The sequence below is a fragment of the Mya arenaria genome, chromosome 3, assembly GCF_026914265.1.
Source record: "Mya arenaria isolate MELC-2E11 chromosome 3, ASM2691426v1".
In the NCBI taxonomy this organism is placed as follows: Eukaryota; Metazoa; Mollusca; class Bivalvia; order Myida; family Myidae; genus Mya; species Mya arenaria.
The window spans coordinates 47,486,370-47,505,779 of record NC_069124.1 but is presented as its reverse complement, the minus strand read 5'-3'; the positions used below and the strand labels follow the sequence as shown (position 1 = coordinate 47,505,779).

General features: G+C 37.0%; 1 protein-coding gene across 1 annotated transcript; it reads right to left on the bottom strand.

Annotated features, from left to right (window-relative positions):
- Positions 1 to 8,997: 8,997 nt before the first annotated feature.
- Positions 8,998 to 17,567, bottom strand: LOC128228753 (S-adenosylmethionine-dependent methyltransferase Rv2258c-like). Its single transcript, XM_052940250.1, has 5 exons — positions 17,440 to 17,567; positions 16,941 to 17,149; positions 16,110 to 16,303; positions 15,658 to 15,789; positions 8,998 to 10,166 (listed from the first exon to the last, which is right to left on the bottom strand). The coding sequence occupies exons 2-5, from the start codon at positions 17,129 to 17,131 to the stop codon at positions 9,604 to 9,606; spliced, it is 1,080 nt and encodes a 359-aa protein (XP_052796210.1). The 5' UTR covers positions 17,132 to 17,149; positions 17,440 to 17,567; the 3' UTR covers positions 8,998 to 9,603.
- Between the last annotated feature and the right edge of the window lie 1,843 nt (positions 17,568 to 19,410).

Below are 19,410 nucleotides of genomic sequence, written 5' to 3'. Positions count from 1 at the left end.
CATAGTTTACGTAATTTCAAATAAAATTCAAGGCTCAAGCACTGAAAATATACCATTCAAACATATATATATTAATAGCTAGTTGAGATCAAATGTCTTTTCAAAGTTGACAACTCATTACTGGCTGTATTCAGTTGCTTGTAACCTCCTCCATTCAGTTGCCCGTAACCTGACCAAAGGGCGGAATAATAATAATAAGACTTAGTTCAACTTCAAATTAAAGACTATTACTAGAGGTACATGTGAGTTGTTTGATGTGTACAGTTCTACATCTGAACATATTCATGAACATATTCGAATTTCCATCTGACCTTAAATAATGATGTTTTCATTTGGAAAGGGTTTGAATACTGATAACATATTTCTTTCACTTGATGTAAAATAAATATCCGAAGAAACATAAATAATAAAGTTATGCATTATACAGTTTATAAATGTCTGTTCTTTATTTCAACTGAAACGAGACGTGAACTGGCCAATATTGCCATCTTCCAAGGCCAAACAAATGGTTTTTCAACTCTTACGTTATGCATATTAACTTTCCAATTATAAAAATCTTTTCAAATGATACCAAAATTATTATGGGGTCACTACACAATAACATGAAAACACTTAAGTCATTATTTTAATCTCAAGCATATCATTATTTCCATAAAACAGCATGGCATGATTAAAAAAACATTTGACCCCTTTAAAAAGAGAATTTACAGTGTATAATGTATAAGGCATGATGATGTAATTAAAATCATTGTGTATTGATAACCTTGTTATATTTGGGGCCTGGCATCCACAATTCACATCATTGTATATACCAGGTGATATCGGGGGCCTGGCATCCCCAATTCACATCATTGTAAATATCAGGTGATATCGGGGGCCTGGCATCCCCAATTCACATCATTGTTCATACCAGGTGATATCGGGGGCCTGACATACCCAATTCACATCATTGTACATACCAGGTGATATCGGGGTCCTGGCATCCCCAATTCACATCATTGTACATACCAGGTGATATCAGGGTCCTGGCATCCCCAATTCACATCATTGTACATACCAGGTGATATCGGGGTCCTGGCATCCCCAATTCACATCATTGTACATACCAGCTGATATCAGGGTCCTGGCATCCCCAATTCACATCATTGTACATACCAGGTGATATCGGGGTCCTGGCATCCCCAATTCACATCATTGTACATACCAGGTGATATCGGGGGCCTGGCATCCCCAATTCACATCATTGTACATACCAGGTGATATCGGGGGCCTGGCATCCACAATTCACATCATTGTATAAACCAGGTGATATCGGGGGCCTGGCATCCACAATTCACATCATTGTATATACCAGGTGATATCGGGGGCCTGGCATCCCCAATTCACATCATTGTACATACCAGGTGATATCGGGTCCCTGGCATCCCCAATTCACATCATTGTACATACCAGGTGATATCGGGTGCCTGGCATCCCCAATTCACATCATTGTACATACCAGGTGATATCGGGGGCCTGGCATCCACAGTACACATCATTGTACATACCAGGTGATATATGGAGTCTGGCATCCCCAATTCACATCATTGTGTATTGATCACCTGGTGATATCGGGGGCCTGGCATCCCCAATTCACATCATTGTGTATTGATCACCTGGTGATATCGGGGGCCTGGCATCCCCAATTCACATCATTGTGTATTGATTACCTGGTGATATCGGGGGCCTGGCATCCCCAATTCACATCATTGTGTATTGATCACCTGGTGATATCGGGGGCCTGGCATCCCCAATTCACATCATTGTGTATTGATCTCCTGGTGATATCGGGGGCCTGGCATCCCCAATTCACATCATTGTATATACCAGGTGATATCGGGGGCCTGGCATCCACAGTACACATCATTGTACATACCAGGTGATATCGGGGGCCTGACATCCCCAATTCACATCATTGTGTATTGATCACCAGGTGATATCAGGGGCTTGGCATCCCCAATTCACATCATTGTACATACCAGGTGATATCGGGGGCCTGGCATCCCCAATTCACATCATTTTGTATTGATCACCTGGTGATATTTGGGGCCCGGCATCCACAGTACACATCATTGTACATACCAGGTGATATATGGGGTCTGGCATCCTCAATTCACATTATTGTGTATTCATAGCCCGGTGATAATGGCGGCCTCACATCCACAATTCACATCATTGTACATACCAGGTGATATATGGGGATTGGCATTCCCAATTCACATGATTGTGTATTCATAGCCTGGTGATAATGGCAACCTGACATCCACAATTCACATCATTGTGTATTCATAACATGGTGATATTGGGGGGCCTGATATCCCCAATTCACATCATTGTGTATTGTATACCTAGTGATATCGGGGGCCTGGTATCTCCAATTCACATCATTGTGTTTTGTATACCTGGTGATACCTGGTGATATCGGGGGCCTGACATCCACAATTCACATCATTGAGTATTGGACACCTGGTGATATCGGGGGCCTGGCATCCACAATTCACATCGTTGTGTATTGTATACCTGGTGATATAAGGGGCCTGGCTTCCCCAATTCACATCATTGTATATTGATAACCTGGTGATATCGGGGGCCTGGCATCCACAATACACATCATTGTGTATTGTATACCTGGTGGTATCGGGGCCTGGCATCCCCAATTCACATCGTTGTGTATTGATAACGTGGTGATAACGGGGGCCTGACATCCCCAATTCACGTCATTGTATATTGATAACCTGGTGATATCGGGGGCCTGGCATCCACAATACACATCAGTGTGTATTGTATACCTGCTGGTATCGGGGCCTGGCATCCCCAATTCACATCATTGTATATTGATAACGTGGTGATATCGGGGGCCTGATATCCCCAATTCACATCATTATATAGTGCATACCTTGTGATATCGGGAGCCTGACATCCCAAATTCACATTATAGTATATTGATAACCAGGTGATATCGGGGGCCTGGCATCCACAATTCACATCATTGTGTATTGTATACCTGGTGATATTGGGAGCCTGACATCCCCAATCTACATCATTGTGTATTATATACCTGGTGTTGTAGGGGGCCTGGCATCCCCAATTCACATGATTGTGTATTGTATACCTGGTGATATAGAGGGCCTGGCATCCCCAATTCACATCATTGTATATTGATAACCTGGTGATATCGGGGGCCTGACATCCCCAATTCACATCATTGTGTATTGTATACCTGATGATATCGGGGGCCTGACACCCCCAATTCACATCATTGTGTATTGATAACCTGGTGATGTCGGGAGCCTTACATCAACAATTCACATCCTTGTGTATTGATAACCTGGTGATATTGGGGGCCTGACATCCACAATTCACATCCTTGTGTATTGATAACCTGGTGATATTGGGGGCCTGACATCCAAAATTCATATCATTGTGTATTATATACCTGGTGTTATAGGGGGCCTGGCATCCCCAACTCACATCGTTGTGTATTGTATACCTGGTGATATCGGGGGCCTGACATCCCCAATTCACATCGTTGTGTATTGATAACCTGGTGATATCGGGGGCCTGACATCCACAATTCACATCATTGTATATTGATAACCTGGTAACGTGTGGACATGTGGTAAGATTGTTTCATAAGAAATAATTAAAAGCTTGTGTACTAGGAAAGAAGAAAATTACTGTGACTCGGAAAAAGACGATGACAGAGTGGAGCTTGATAATATAACTGACATCGTATTTGACGATGAATCTGATACAGACTAGAGCAGGATGTTGCTATATTACAAGCATATCGGTTAAAGTGACACTTTTTCCAAATCAAATCACACACGTGTATAATTAACACAGATTTTGACTGGTAAAACTTTTACTACTTACTCAATAATGCATTTTGGGGAAATATTATTTATTTACAACACGATTGTAATAGTGTATTTAATATCTTAACACGCATATTTCAGAGATTAGAGAGTACAAAAGATTTACTGTGATCTACCTTCGTCTCATAAGGTAGTAATGCCGTGTATCTGCACCTTAATTTCGAATTAAACTCGGTATTCTGCATAAGAACAATTGTTTTCGACATGTATTCATCCTTTTGGGTTTATTAAAACATTTGAATTATTTGTGTTAAATCTTATATGGGAATACATCTTTTAAAAGTATTACGCACTTTAAATGAGGTTACTTAGCTTCATTGATTGCAGAATATTTTTTTAAATTACTATAATGTATGATTTTAAAAACGTGTAGATATTTTTTATGTATATTGTGCAAAATTGTTATGTACATTTACAATTATATAATCCCGTATAGTCCCGTTGCATGGTTAATGATATTCTTTTTAACGCTGATTACGTAAAGTACAACTGACAGATGCAATAGTATTCCCGTTTAAGAATGTTATTGATATATTAAGTCCATTAACATAAACATACTTTTACCGCATAACAAAAATGCGTAGTTACCGGAAGTAACATTAGCGACATCAATTTTGGACAAGCACTATCGATTGTCGCCGACTTAGCATTGTCAGCGACGATTTATCGATTGTACTCGATAATCGTTTAATTACTACTAAGCAGTGGAAACTGGCTCATGTTTGCGCGCTTTTTAAAAATTCAGATCCCAAATCTGTCGGTAATATGCGTCCAATATCCCTGTTGATTGTTATTGGTAAGGTAACTTCTTCCGTCACCCTATTTCAGTCAGGCTTTGTTCCAAAGGATTCCACTGTTAATCAGCTTGTATCTATTTATAACTCTTTCTGCTTTGCTTTAGATGAGGGTAACGAAGTAAGGGCAGTATTTTGTGACATCTCAAAAGCCTTTGATCTCGTATGTATGGCATGAAGGCGTTCTTTTCAAGCTTCGTGAAAGTGGTATATTCAGTTCCCTATTAGTATGGCTAACTGTTAATCGCAGTGAAAGAAAACAGAGCGTTGTACTGTGTGTTACCATGTCAGATACAGTTTCAATATCTGCCCGAGTTCCACAAGGTTCAATTATTGGATCCTTGATCTTTCTTGTCTATATGAATGATATCATTGAGGAAATAGAATCAACCATACGTCTTTTTGCAGATGATACTACCATGTACCGTTTTTAACCGTTTTTCACTGTTAACACATGACCGATATTAGTTGATATGGGCATTTGAGATGATAATTATGAGAAGTTAATGACGAGAAGTTAACGCTTTAGATGTGGTCAGAAGGTTCTTTGAATTCACTGCCGATGCTGACCGTGATCTTCAGACGCTCTGTACGCTGTCACGTCACATTACGATTGAACAGTTTCGCGAAACCGAAAAGATGCGCCAATCAACAATCCTTGATTTTCGAAACTTAAATCTGACTAATGCCACAATATGTACTGTCATTCAAATGTTGATTGTTACGAAAATGTGCTTTTTTTGTTAAAATAAACATTTCTATTTATTCATATTTTTTTCTTTTGCGTTTTACATTTAGTTTACGCCAACTTTTGAACATATTAGCGATTTACACAACGCAACACATAATCGGTGTCTTAGTAAACGGTCTGTTTGACGACTTCAAACTTAAAATACACTGAAAGATATTTCATATCAAACTGGAAAATTGAAAATCGGGTCGTTCGAAACATCGGTTCCCTCGAGGTTTTGGCTCGGTCCCTGGCGACCTCGAGCGATCGCAGTTTTACTGTATATCATTGTCTATGACCCTTTGTGTACTGCTCAGCTACTAAATGATGACATGAAGAAGATCTATATGTGGGCAGAAAGGTGGCTTGTATCATTCAATTCAGCGAAAACCAAATCACTTCTAATCTCTCGAAAAACAAACAGGCATGCTCCACCTATTTTATGGATAATGTTCAAATAGCCACATGTAAATACTCATAAACATCTGGGCGTTACCCTCGCCAATAACTGCTCATGGCATGAGCATATTAAGACCGTCAAAACCAAGGCACGGCAACGTAGTTACCTCTTGCGCTCATTTAAATTCGCCCTGGATCGCAAATCACTGGAACTTTTATACAAATCATCCATTCGGCCACTGTTAGAATATGCAGATGTAGTTTGAGACAATATTACGTAAGCTGACGAAAAATAACGAGAGAAAGTTTAGCATGAGGCAGCGCGAATAGTTTCCGGAGCAACACGACTTGTTTCCATCAAATCTTTATATTGAAACAGGACTCTCTGAAGGAAAGAAAGCGAAAACATAAATTTACTCTTTTTTACAAGATGTTTCATTCTCTTACGCCAGCCTATATCACTACATTTATTCCATCCCGAGTTGGTGATACAAGCTCTTACAATCTTCGGAATTCTGTTAACCTTCGAAATATTTCTTGTAAAACTCAATTGTCATCGAATTCTGTTCTGCCAAGAACAATATCCTCATGGAATGCACTTCCGGAAACTGTCCGTTCTTCTACATCCCTGCCCTCATCCAAATACAATCTTGGCAAGAATAAACAATCAGTTCTTCATTTTTACTATGAGGGTGAACGCAAATTCAGCGTCACACATGCAACGCTGCAGATGCATTGTAGTAATCTGAATGAATACTTGTTTTCTAAAAACATTATCAAAAGCCCAAATTACCAATGTGGTGAAATTGAGGACACCTAACGTTTCTACCATTTCTTCTTCACCTGTCCCCTATATCATGCAAGACATCACCTTTTCGACAAAATATCTGCTATAAGGCCTTTACCACTTCAAGTTCTACTGTTTTGGATAAAAAAAGTCACGAACCCGACCAACTCAACGCTATTCAATCATGTTCAGCACTACAGTCGCCAAACTAAACGCGTTTGATATCCTTAAGATAAATAAGATCAAACCAGATTCTACAACTGACCTGACAAATCCACACCCAGGCCCGTCTTCCTGCTTCTTTATGTTTATCTCTTTTTTGCTTCTTCCATACTTCCAACGCATTTTGCTACCTTCTACTTTATACATTTGTCATTCACCTTTCAACTTTTCCATCTTATCATAACGATAACGAAATATACAAATCATAACAACATTTACACCATTACAAGGAAAAGTAATAGTTTTTAATGTATAAAGAATTTAAGGTTTGCATAAAGGTGTCGGCCCACGACGAAATGCTTCCGGGTCGTTGTATCCCTTCAAGTAGTTCTTAAAAACAATGTTTCTCGCCATTCAGGTAGCATTTGATTATGTATACATTGTATTCTTGTATGTATTTTCAAGTTTTCGCATGAAATATCATATTTCAAGACAATTATGTGGTTTTGAATGCTATTTTGAAGGACCTTTTTCTTGGGTGGAATGCTTCAGAGATAACCCCAGAGATGCAGCCATGACTGTGTCACATGGACGTTATAGATAGTGACTGTAAAAAATGATGAAAGCAGAAAAATGAAACTTGTTATGGTCTTCTTTTGTTAAATCAACAGACTAAATGTTCATAATTTGTGGGAAAATAGTGTAAACGCTGAAATCTTTTCTGCAAATCCATAATAGAGTGGCGAACTGAATTATTTTACATAATTATAACAAAGAACAGAATCTGGTTGTGGACCGAGACCGTACGCACATACACGTTGCCGCCATTGTAACAACTTTTCGAGCTCAGCGCAAGCGGGCTCGACAAAAATATGCAAAACAAAAACTTCAAACCACTGTAGTATTTTCAAGATTTGACTAATGATTCGTTGATGTCTTCACAAGAATGGAACGTGTCAATTTAAAGAAAGATAACACTAAATAACTGTCGAAAGACGTACGTATGTTACATTACGATCATCTGAGGCCCTCCGATTCGTAGGAATTTCCATCGTGAGTTCTGCTATAAACCAACGACGTTCCTACGAATACCCTATGACATGCTCCACCATCGTACGTACTTTCTATCAATGGTTAATCCTATGGCTATATTTTCCATCTTAAGATTTGACTTCGATGTAGTATTGAAAATTTGTAAAACACATACTGTATGTTACGAGTTCAATACTACGAAACTTTGCCATTATTCCGTGAGAAACACCAGTTATGCCTCGTTTACATTAAAATGCAGTTAGTTTACTTATTGGTTAAGTGGTATATTCAATGTTCTCAATTTACTACAAAGTGTTGCTCCTTGTTGACGATGAAAATGGGTCATGTCAGAATAAACTGTCCGTCTGTCTGTCAAATTAAACATATGAAATAAATGGATATTTTAATTGTTTTGCGGTTGTGTGCGTTCAAAACATGCGACGCATCCAAATCCAAGGAATTTTGGTCTAATTGCACGTCTAAAAAGCCAATGTTTTACTATGTTGAAACCCTATTATCTTAAGTAATAACTTGACGAGCACCACATCTTCTGTCATTATAAATTAAGTGTCTTTGTTGTAATTGATTCTTTTTGAACACGATATTGTTCTTTATAACTTCCATAAAAACAGAAATCCACATCAATAAAATGACATTCCAAATTTAATGTGTGTCTCACCTTAAAATATATGGCTGTGGAACCAGCAAAGAAGTACATCAAAACAAGAAAAAGCCAAACTTACCGGCGACACTGTAAAACTTTCGTTTTACCCTTTCAATTTCCAACCCTGTTGGAAATTAAATGTATCTGTTTGAAAGTCCTGCAATGAGAACAGATACGGCTTGGAATGCCTTGCCGACAGCCAACTGGACAAGCCATGCACCTGTGCAATAACGATATGATGCGCTTCGATCGCGAAAAACTGCAGGCAGCACAATACCGTCAGGGGGGGAGAGGAGGGAGAGGTTTGCTCCTCGTGGCTGTACCGACGGTGTGCTCCACGATGCCAACTGATTTCGGAAAGGATCTATTTCTTTTCCGGATTAACTCAACATCAAGAACTTCTTAAGGGTTGTTTCTGTCGCCAAATAATCGCGGTCGACTAGGCAACCTAAATCTACGGTACCGGTAATATCTATCGAGTTGTCTGTCAGCCATGACAGTTGAGATTTACTTCACATAAGACAGCTACGTAGTAGACTAAAGTTTTCAGACTCAGTCTCAGAACTTGAGTCAGATTCTGAGTCTCTTTGTAAACACCGTTAAAAAATAAGAGTCTGTAATTAGTAAATGTGAGTCCAGACTCAGACTTGAGACCGTTCGTAATCACGGCCCCTGGACGTAATAATATGTCATTGAATCGGTGCCTGCGCATTTTTAACATTGGCTGTCCAAGAAAAACAATTGACACTATTTTCATCACAATTTTATGAGATATGGGTGGGACATTGCTCAACAATGATGGACAACGTGTTATTCGAGCCGGTTTTAGTCAAACAGGAGTTCTGAGTGCTTCCCTGAACACGTGACCCAAAAGCCATCGTTATAGAAGAAAAAAAAAATTATGACCCTGATAGGAAAACTGTACGGACGCACATATTTATTAATCAAATTAGTAGTAATTTGCCAAACTAAGCCGGAAGTCTGTTGATTGTTTTATCACATCGCTGGTTAATTAGGTATATTTATTAAGGACCTGCGTTGATGTCTTAGCCGAACGACGTGCAACGAACATTTCATTAATTCCTGTACAATTGGAATGTGAAATATAGTTATGTTCGTCATTTGGTACAAAAGAAAAAACATTTTGTTCCCATAACAACTAGTGAAGCATCGCCGCTGATTTTAAAGCCGGCTCCCAGGACGGCCTTTTGGATCTCCTCGCGGCCCCAGCACGCACCATAGCCGACCCTTGGCTCTTCTGTCATACTGGACGCCAGACATATGAACATGCTGCAGCAGTAGTACATGGCGGCCGACATGTCGCCGGCATTATCAACCGGGTCGCTATGGAAACCAATCTCAATAAGACTGAAGCATCCATCGGGTTTAAGGATTCGATTGATCTGTTTCAATGCTTTGTATGGGTCCGGTAGGTCATGTAGGACGTCGTACACGAACACCATATCGAAGCCTTCTGTCCAGTCTTCCGGCAGATTATGCGCGTCACCCACCTGAAATGTCACATTGGATAAACCCCGCTCGGCCTTATCTTTGTTGGCCATTTCTACAGCAGTTTCCGAGTAATCGAGCCCAACGAAAGTGGAATTGGAAAATCGCTGTGCAATAATGTTTGTGTAGTTCCCAGGCCCACAGCCGAGATCTAGCACCTTGATGCCACTTTCTGAAAAAAAATTATTTCAAAACGACAATGAATTAGATTTTGGATACATGTGCATGTATAGTACAATAGTGTTTTAAATATTCAAACAGACACGACAGACTCATACAAAAAATCATGTAATTGTATAGATTACATCGCAATGACTTTAGATTTAAAAAGTTCTTATATTTGCGCTCTACACTAACAGCTATTGGATTGAAAGGACTGGTGCGTTTAAACCAGCCAGTTTATCGTATGATGGCATAAATAAGAAAATGAGATAAAAATGGGGGAAAATGCACAGAAATTATTTTCGTGGATTAGTGTCATATCAAACATCACAGTTAACATACTTAAAGTATAGAACAATCACATTGTGCAAAATGTGATTTTGTGGGGTAAATGTTGGAAAAAATAAATAAAAGTTAGAATTTCTGGAATTGGCCAATAACTGTGTCTAATTTTGCAATAAAATGACCAGAATTACTGTGTATTATAGATGCTATACTAAAGTATAATATACCGAAAGTATAGAAACACCTATTGTGAAATATGGTTTTGGGGTAAATGTTAAAAAGAAATCAATGAAAATGAAAACTACTTGAATTTGCCAATTACTTTGCAAATTTTACAATAAACAAACCAAATTTAATGTATGAAATAGATATTATACTACAGTATAATATACCTTAAGAATAGAAACTACTTAATTTTGTGAAATGTGTGACAAATCGTAAGTTAGGAAACATTGTAAAGTGAAACATGTTTGGGTTTGTTTTGTTGTTGTTGTTGTTTTGTTTTTTTTGTTGTTGTTTGTTTTTTGTTGTTTTTTTTTTTTTTGGGGGGGGGGGGGGTTGGGGGGGAGGGAATGATCGAAAATTTAATAAAAATGAAAAATTCTGGAATTTGTCAATGACTTAGTCAAATTTTGCAATAAATTGACCAGTATTACTATATATAATATATATTATATTACATTCATGCCAAGAAATACCAGCCAATTTTTCCACTTTGCATTTCTATACGAGAGTCAACTTCAGCAACACATTAACCCCTAATTGACCGAGAATCTGAGGTCAATTCCTCATGTTATCATGTCTTGGGAATTGCTGCGGATTGGGTCAAGATTTGGAAGAAGTGTTATACATAATTATTGGCAAGTTAAAATTAATACAATTTTATATAAAAACTGTTTTTTTCAATGAGTAACATTAAATAGTTTTAGACATAATGGTAAGCTGGTAATGAAAATGGTATGCTAACAACCGTTTTATTTGGAATGTTAATGAAACCTATATTGCATTATTTATGAATCTGGTCGTTTCATAGGTCGAATTGTATTGAGGAGTATGCTTTATAAGCGTATAGATATTGATTTTACAATGTCAGATTGATAGATTTCGCATTTTATAAAAAACAACAAAACTCTTTTAATTATTCATTTTTAAAGCTTCTTTTTTCCCGTTTTTTTTTGTTAAATTCGTAAGTACATTCGAACACCGTTGGCTCGAACTCCTGGGGACTGGCGAAAATACCTCGAACCTTGGAAAATTCAAACCAAGCGATAACTCTAACCTTCAGTATAATGAAACGAGTCCAAAACATCCAGTTCGGGCCAACGAGGAATTCGAGCCAAACGAGTTCGAACCAAACTCAAGATGAAACTCAACCTCCGAATGTTAAATTATCTTCAATTGTGTTTACATCTTCATGAACACATTTTGGGGCATTGTAAAAACATTTTCGTATAACAGATAGCGATATGTTTTGCAAATGTTTCAATCAAAAAAAATTGCTTTGTTTTGTGTCATCTTGCATTGTCTTCATACCGTGACCGGTGTAAGAACATAAGTACATATTTTGACCCACATAGAATCATTATACTTGAGTGAAGAATCATTATACTTGAGTGACTTCTTTTCTGTAAAATATTGACCGACCCCCCCCCCCCCCTTTAAAAATAATAAAATGGCTCCCCACGATCGTGTCTGTAAAAAGGTATATAAAACCAAACACAGAACCGACTATGTTCTATGTATGTATTTATTTATTTATCTGTTTGTTTGTTTGTTTGTTTGTTTGTTTGTTTGTTTGTTGGTTGGTTGGTTGGTTGGTTGGTTGGTTGGTTGGTTGGTTGGTTGGTTGGTTGGTTGGTTCTTTATAATGATGAAGGCAATAAGTAAAAACAACCATTATTTTCCGCAGATTATCGATATCCACAGAAAAACGACTCCACGGTATCATTTTACTTCGTGTACTGGAGTCAAAATATTAGTTTAAACATATTTAGTTTTCAACGATTGTGAAAAAAGTGCCTACAACATTATATTAATTACTCTCGTTTGCACGATTTTACGCGAGAGTGTGGTCTTGTGTTGTGGTGGAAACCGGAAAACCCGTAGAAAGCCCACTTGTCCGGCTTGGTGACCACAAACCAAATCACATGCGCCCAACCCGGGGATTGAGTCTTGGTCGCCTAGCGGGCAACTAACCCGATAGTCGATAAAATTTGACCCGTAAAGAATAATGACTGGGTCGTGATTCTATTTGGACTTATATACATCCTAACGAGGGCCAAATTCTAAAAGCCTCTTATTCAACAATACCGTAATCAAGTTGTTAAATTTATCGACACAATCTAAGCTAAAGGCGCAATATAAATACATTTAGATGTTGCAAGAAATATAATCAATTACATTATTCTGTACTTTATGTTTTCAATTGTTAAACTTTACTCAAGTATATGGTTAAGAGTTAAATACTGTTGTCAAGGAGATAGTTTATAAACAGTATCAAAGATTTAATTCTCAGCTTAATTATATTTCAGAAAATCATATATTCAGTAATAAACTATTATTGAAATATTTATTTTATGTTTGACAAGTATCGAAATATACAAAATGAGATGAAGCGTTAAACCTAAGAATCATGCACTATTCCAAAAAACTCACCAAACTCATTGCTCCCATGCAATTCGTGCTGGGCGTAAAGGCCATTAAATTTCGATGATTTAGCTGGTAGCAGATAACTGATAAAAGTTGACCGGAGAATCACAAAACCATTCACAGGAACATTATGCATATATGCAGGAATAGCCACTGCATACGAGGGTTTCCTTCTTAATAGTTTTCAAAAAATAGCCTTAAACATTTTACATTTTGTAAGATATGCATAATTGGTTCTTAACATACATGAAACTCTGTCTTTAGTTGATAAGAGTAGCAATTTCAGTGCCCTAATGAAACAAAAGATGTTCACAACCTTACAACGCTGATGGCATTACCACAGCTGATTCCTTTGCATGCTGAGCAGCCCTTGTACAATCACATCCAACCTTTTTGCAACTGCATTTTACTGTTTGGCAGCCTGTTTAAAAAGTGCACTGCACAACTTTCATAATATAACCATGAGCTGGTGGTCTTTTGATTTTCACTGGATATAGTAGTTTGTTACTCACTAGTTCCCAACCCATTCTAACGGGTTCAAAACAGTGTGTCTTTCCATTCCTGAATTGGTAGAAATACCCGCAAAATGTAACACAAAGTATTTCATCATTACTTTTGACCCCAGCATTGTCATCCATTAGCACAACCGAGCCTTTCTTTTTCTAAATTGAAATATTTCATAGTTTTGCTGACTAGTCTAGCTACCACATTTTCACCAATCTATTTTGCTCCATCAGCATTGCTCTCATATGATGCAACACCACTGGTTGTACGGTTCGTATCTGCTTCACGTTGTAATGGATTTCTTTCTTGCAAGTACAGTGTAACAATTAATATGTTCTTTCTGTCTGGAGGTTGCATTTGTGGTCTCCATGTGCTGTTCACTTGTAGAATACATAACACTACTAAAACTCTGTAGTCATTTATGTCAGAGCATGTTGGCATTTTAATCTCATTCAAACCCCGACCCCGACCCCTTGTCAAAACTCCAACACCCACAGGCTCAATATTAGCATCTGCTCAATTACAAATCATTCATGATTAAATATCATATACTAGTAGAAGTGTATTAAAGTTCAATGGTCTCAATAATTAATATCTATATGATATTTAATTAAGTCACGTTTTTGTCATATATTTGCCTATTACGAGTGTTTTTTATTACACAATTCCTGATAGGCTATTGTATCACTTTTGATCTATAATACTAAACGTCAAATTGAATATCATATTTCTTTATTTTATTAACATCTTTGGTTTTGCTGCTAAACGATGTGGCGTTATTAAGGATTTATGACGTTGACGTCACTTCCTTTCTATGATTGATTATTTATCTACTGATGAAGGCATTAAGATATCAAAAATAAAATAATGATGCGGTTATTCCGATATTTCAATACTTAATTTAATGATGTCATTTGGCAAATTAAAAAAATCCTCACTCTCATTTATAGTTACAACACTTTAACCAAATTATCACCTTTCACCTTGTATGGCATTTTGAACCTTAGGTTTGTTGTAGAGCAGTTTAATTATGTAAAATACAGTTAATTTCATATCTTTTCAGCTTAATTTTGTCCAGTTATTGGCAAACTCCAAAAAATCCCACTTTAATTTGTTTGTATTTTAAAATATTCACAATAAATAATGTGTCTACGCACTGGGTATATTATGGTGTTTTATAACATATATTAGCAGAATAATTCTGGTATTTTTTTTTGCTAATTATAATTTTGATATAGACAGATTCATGAAATTTATCCTTTTGTTTAGATTTTAAACATTTAACATCAAATATCACATTTCACAATTTATGATGTGTCTACATATTAGGTATGTTTAATTGCTGTATAATATCTATTAAATACAGATATTCTGGTATTTGTATTGCTAAATCTATTTTGATTTAGACAAATTCCAGTAATTCATTCTTTCGTTTACATTTTTTAACATTATACCCCCAAAAAGCATTTCACATCATGATGTGTCTATATATTGGATATGTTATTGTGCTGTATAATATCTACTAAATATGTTTATATTGTTTAACATTTTACACCCAAAATCACATTTAACAATTTATGATGAACCTATACGTTAGGTATGTTATGGTGCGGTATAATGCAATTATTTTGGTATTTTTATTGCTAAATCCATATTTGATACAGACAAATTCCAGAAATTCATACTTTCGTTTACAATGTTCAACATTTTAACTCAAAAATCACAGTTTGGAACGTTTGATTTTGCTATACTTTTTTCCACACACAGCTGATACCGAACAACACAAATATGCAAAACTCATCTCTATGCATTTTTTCACCTTTATTTGCATTCTCAGCCACAGGGTGACTGGACGATTAAGTCAGTCGATTTACAAGAATGTCCCGAGCCAAGTTCAAGCGATGGAGGGGAGAAAGAACAAATATACTTGCATTGGATTATATCTAGAATTCTTTGCCCTTGTTGCATCAAATAATGATCAAGTAGGCTATAACAAACTAAATGTTTTAAACAAATCACACAGGATAAGAGGCCGAAATGTCCTGCTACCGTTACACACTCACCTAGACGTGGAATAATGTGTGCCTGCTGCTTCCACAGAGGTAGAATCTCGCTGTTCACCGTGTGTTCGCCCATGTTGCTCCGGTAGCCGTTGAACCAGTCAAACCACTCAGGGCTTTCTGCATAACTAATGCCTGACAAGATAATAATCATTTATTATGATCAATCATTGGGCTGATTATACAATGTGTGAATACCACGTGATAATTACGTCATAAATGCTACGTCGGAGTAAAGCTATCTAAGAATCCATTCGAGGCAAAATGTTGCCTTCTGACGTAGCAATTATGACGTAATTTATCACGTGGTATACAAAAACTGGATCATGGATCTGTCGGTTGAGATACCGGCGCAAACTCATACATTATTTTAAAAACTTAATGTACCACATTATTGTTTCTAAACGATTAATTTCCGGTCCAACCATTCCAATAGTAACTAATGTGTTTCCTACCGTAAGGCCCATCCTCTTGAAAACACTTTTTGATGCGGTCCGCTCTGGCGCTGAGAGTGATAATCACTGGTCCAAAGCCCGTGTTTTTCAGAAGAGCGGGCTTATGACCCTCGGGCACGGTGTAGAGTCGCGAATCCCGATCTTGGTGCAGAATACCGGCTGCTACCATTGTCGACAGCCATTCCTTCGTATATCTAAACATGCAAGTAGTATCTTTGAGCTCGTTCCATTTTTCGATTTTATTTTTCGAAGGATCAGATCAGTTTTTGATAATTACACACAAAAAAACACAACACAACAAAATAGTGATACGTTTTCTTTGACCATTTAAAAGGTGATTAAACGGGAATTTAATCTCGCATGCAAACACCGGCTAGCTACCACATGAAATCCTGTATCAGTCACATTGCATTGGAAAATCAAGACCATATCTAGAAAATGGACAGGCATTAATTTATTGATAGGCATTAATTTTCGACCCGGATACCAGATCACAACTCGTATATTTACATTACACGCCGAGGAATTACAAAGACGATAGTGTTTCTTTAACATTTTGACTGAAATAAAAACGCACAGTTTGGAAATGTGTTTTCTTTTATCGTGTGACAATTTATAAGACGGAATGACTTCTCTGTTCTTGAACTCAGTGACGTAAATAAAAAAAAAACATGGAGAATAAATAGGCTTTTAATTCACATTACAAGCAGCAGACGACCATAAAATCTGGCCTAAAACACATAACAGTACGAACATTAGATGGTATTGCTTTATTGGCCGGGTTTCGGGTACTAAAACTGTACCTGGGCCCGTCTAGGTCCACTATGATACCTTGGTTTGAATTTTAGTTTTCCAGCGATGTCCTCCAAACTGAATGGTCCTTGCTCTTCACAGATAGCCTTAAAGAGACCAAGCTCGTGCCCAATTGCGACAGATAGCATGACACACCCACCCTGGTAGATACCCGTCAGGTATTGGCTGAACGCGTTCGAGTCCATACCAGATTTGTCCCCTTCAGTCATTAAGGTCGTTTGGTTTTACTAGAATGCAAAGCATGTACCACGACCTAAATCATGACCTTTGAACAAATGTACTTAGCATTAAACATTTATAACATTAAACGGTTCAAATCGATGACCCAAAATGTGGTAGTCGTTTTATTTTTTGATCTGAGTATTCCGTATAATTAGCACTGTGCATTGGGCACATTTGAAGTATGTGACAAAACAATAATATAAGCCGATATCCCGAATGAAGATTCAGTTATTGATCAAAGTATCCAATACATAACATTATAATAATATACGTTATCATGAAATCGAACACTTACTTCAATCCAATTTATAGCACTATCTGAGCTGTATCAATCAATTTATTATTGATAGACACAATATATGCTTTCATTTAATTTAACTCTGAACATTTACCTTCTTGATGTAAACAAATATGACCTTTACCTTCGGTTTATCGGAAGTAGGGATAATCTCAACATATACCATAAAAAGTAGGGATAATCTCAGCATACACTATAAAACAACCAATGAATGCTGTTTTGTATCAAATAAAACTACGCATTTCTTTTCAAGTCAGCAATGTTACTGACTTAAATAAAGCAACAAAAATTACTCACTGATTGATATAAACACATGTTTATTTATTACAACTCGCCAGAGGTATGCCAGAGGTAATAGGAAGCACGGACAACAATTAAATCACAGACTGATATTTACATGTGTATGTATTACAGCTTACATGGCATGTAGTGACCATCTATACAAAATGTCCAAAATCGATGTCCATCTGTAAAAAAATACAGCACTGTTAAGGAGTTGCAAAATGCATCACTGCTGTACTTTTACTAAAATATCATATAGATAAACGTTAAAAAATAATGATGACAGTGGCAATGTTTAATAAAAGACGCGGAGTGCAATTAATTCCATGGAAAAAATATACAAAGAAGCAAAACTTCATTGTACAGCTGTACAGAAATTACAGGTTAAACACAGAATCTCAAATAGCAATATAGTATTGTCCAAATCATTAAAATGTTCAAGGCGAGTTTTGAAACATTCATAATATAAGTTAATCGTACAGGCATACCCATGCTAAGAAATCCTATCCAATTTTCGATTAAGAAGGAAACCCTTGTTTTCAGGGGCTATGCCTGCATATACCTGGCATATTTAATGTTCCAGTGAATGGTTTTGTGATTTTCCAGGCAACTTTTATCAGTTATCTGCTAATAGCTAATTACGCCCAGTATGAATTGCATGGGAGAAATGACTCTGGTCAGTTTTTGGAATAAAGCATGATTCTCAGGTTTTACTCTTCATCTCAATTTTTATATTTCGATACTTGTCAAGCATAACACAAACATTTCAATAATGGTTTATTACTGAATATAGACATGATTTTCTGAACTATAATTAACTAAGTATTAAATCTTTGATCATCTCATTGACAACGGAGTTTAACTCTCTAAACTAGGCATTTGAGTTATGTTTAAAGATTGAAAACATCAAGTACAGATATATCTTTCTATATTTCTTAACTCCGCAACATCTAAATGTATTGAAATAGCGCCTTTAGCTTAGATTGAGTCGATTAATTTATCAAATTCATTACTGTATTGTTGTATAAGAGGCTATTAGGATTTGGCCGGTGTAAGGATGTATTTAAACCCTAATAGAATTACGACCCAGTCATTATTCTTTAGAAAAATTGGCCCATGGGTCACACTTTATCGACTACTTGGTTGGTTGTCCGGTTAGCGCAATGGTAAGCGCGCTCGCTTCTTTCCAAGAGTCTTTTTTCGGTGGATGTCGAAAATCTTCGGAAAAAAGGTTGTTTTTACTACGTGCCTTCATCATTATAAGTAAATAAATGAAGGGACTTCGCAATGACACACAAACGTAGTCCCTTCATCCACAACTTCATAGTTGATTATCGCGAGATTAACAGCAGTACAAGTAGTAATTGGATAGTTAGTAGTTGGAGTAATAGCTGAAGCTGTAGAAGTGGCAGCAACAACAGTATAAACAGCAGCGTCAGTGGTTTCAGGGGAAGCATATCGGTGGTGGTTGCGGTGCTCTTAGCGGCGGTGGTGTTGTGGCGGTGGTGATGACAGTAGTGGTAGTATGAACAGCAAAAAAAAGCATTACCATCTGTATTACTAAGATTTGAAGCGCATACATTAAATGACCAAACATGTTCACATAATATATTTATTTAAACTTCAATAGAACATAGTCAGTTCTGTTCGGGGTTATATACTTTTTTACAGACACGATCGTGGAGA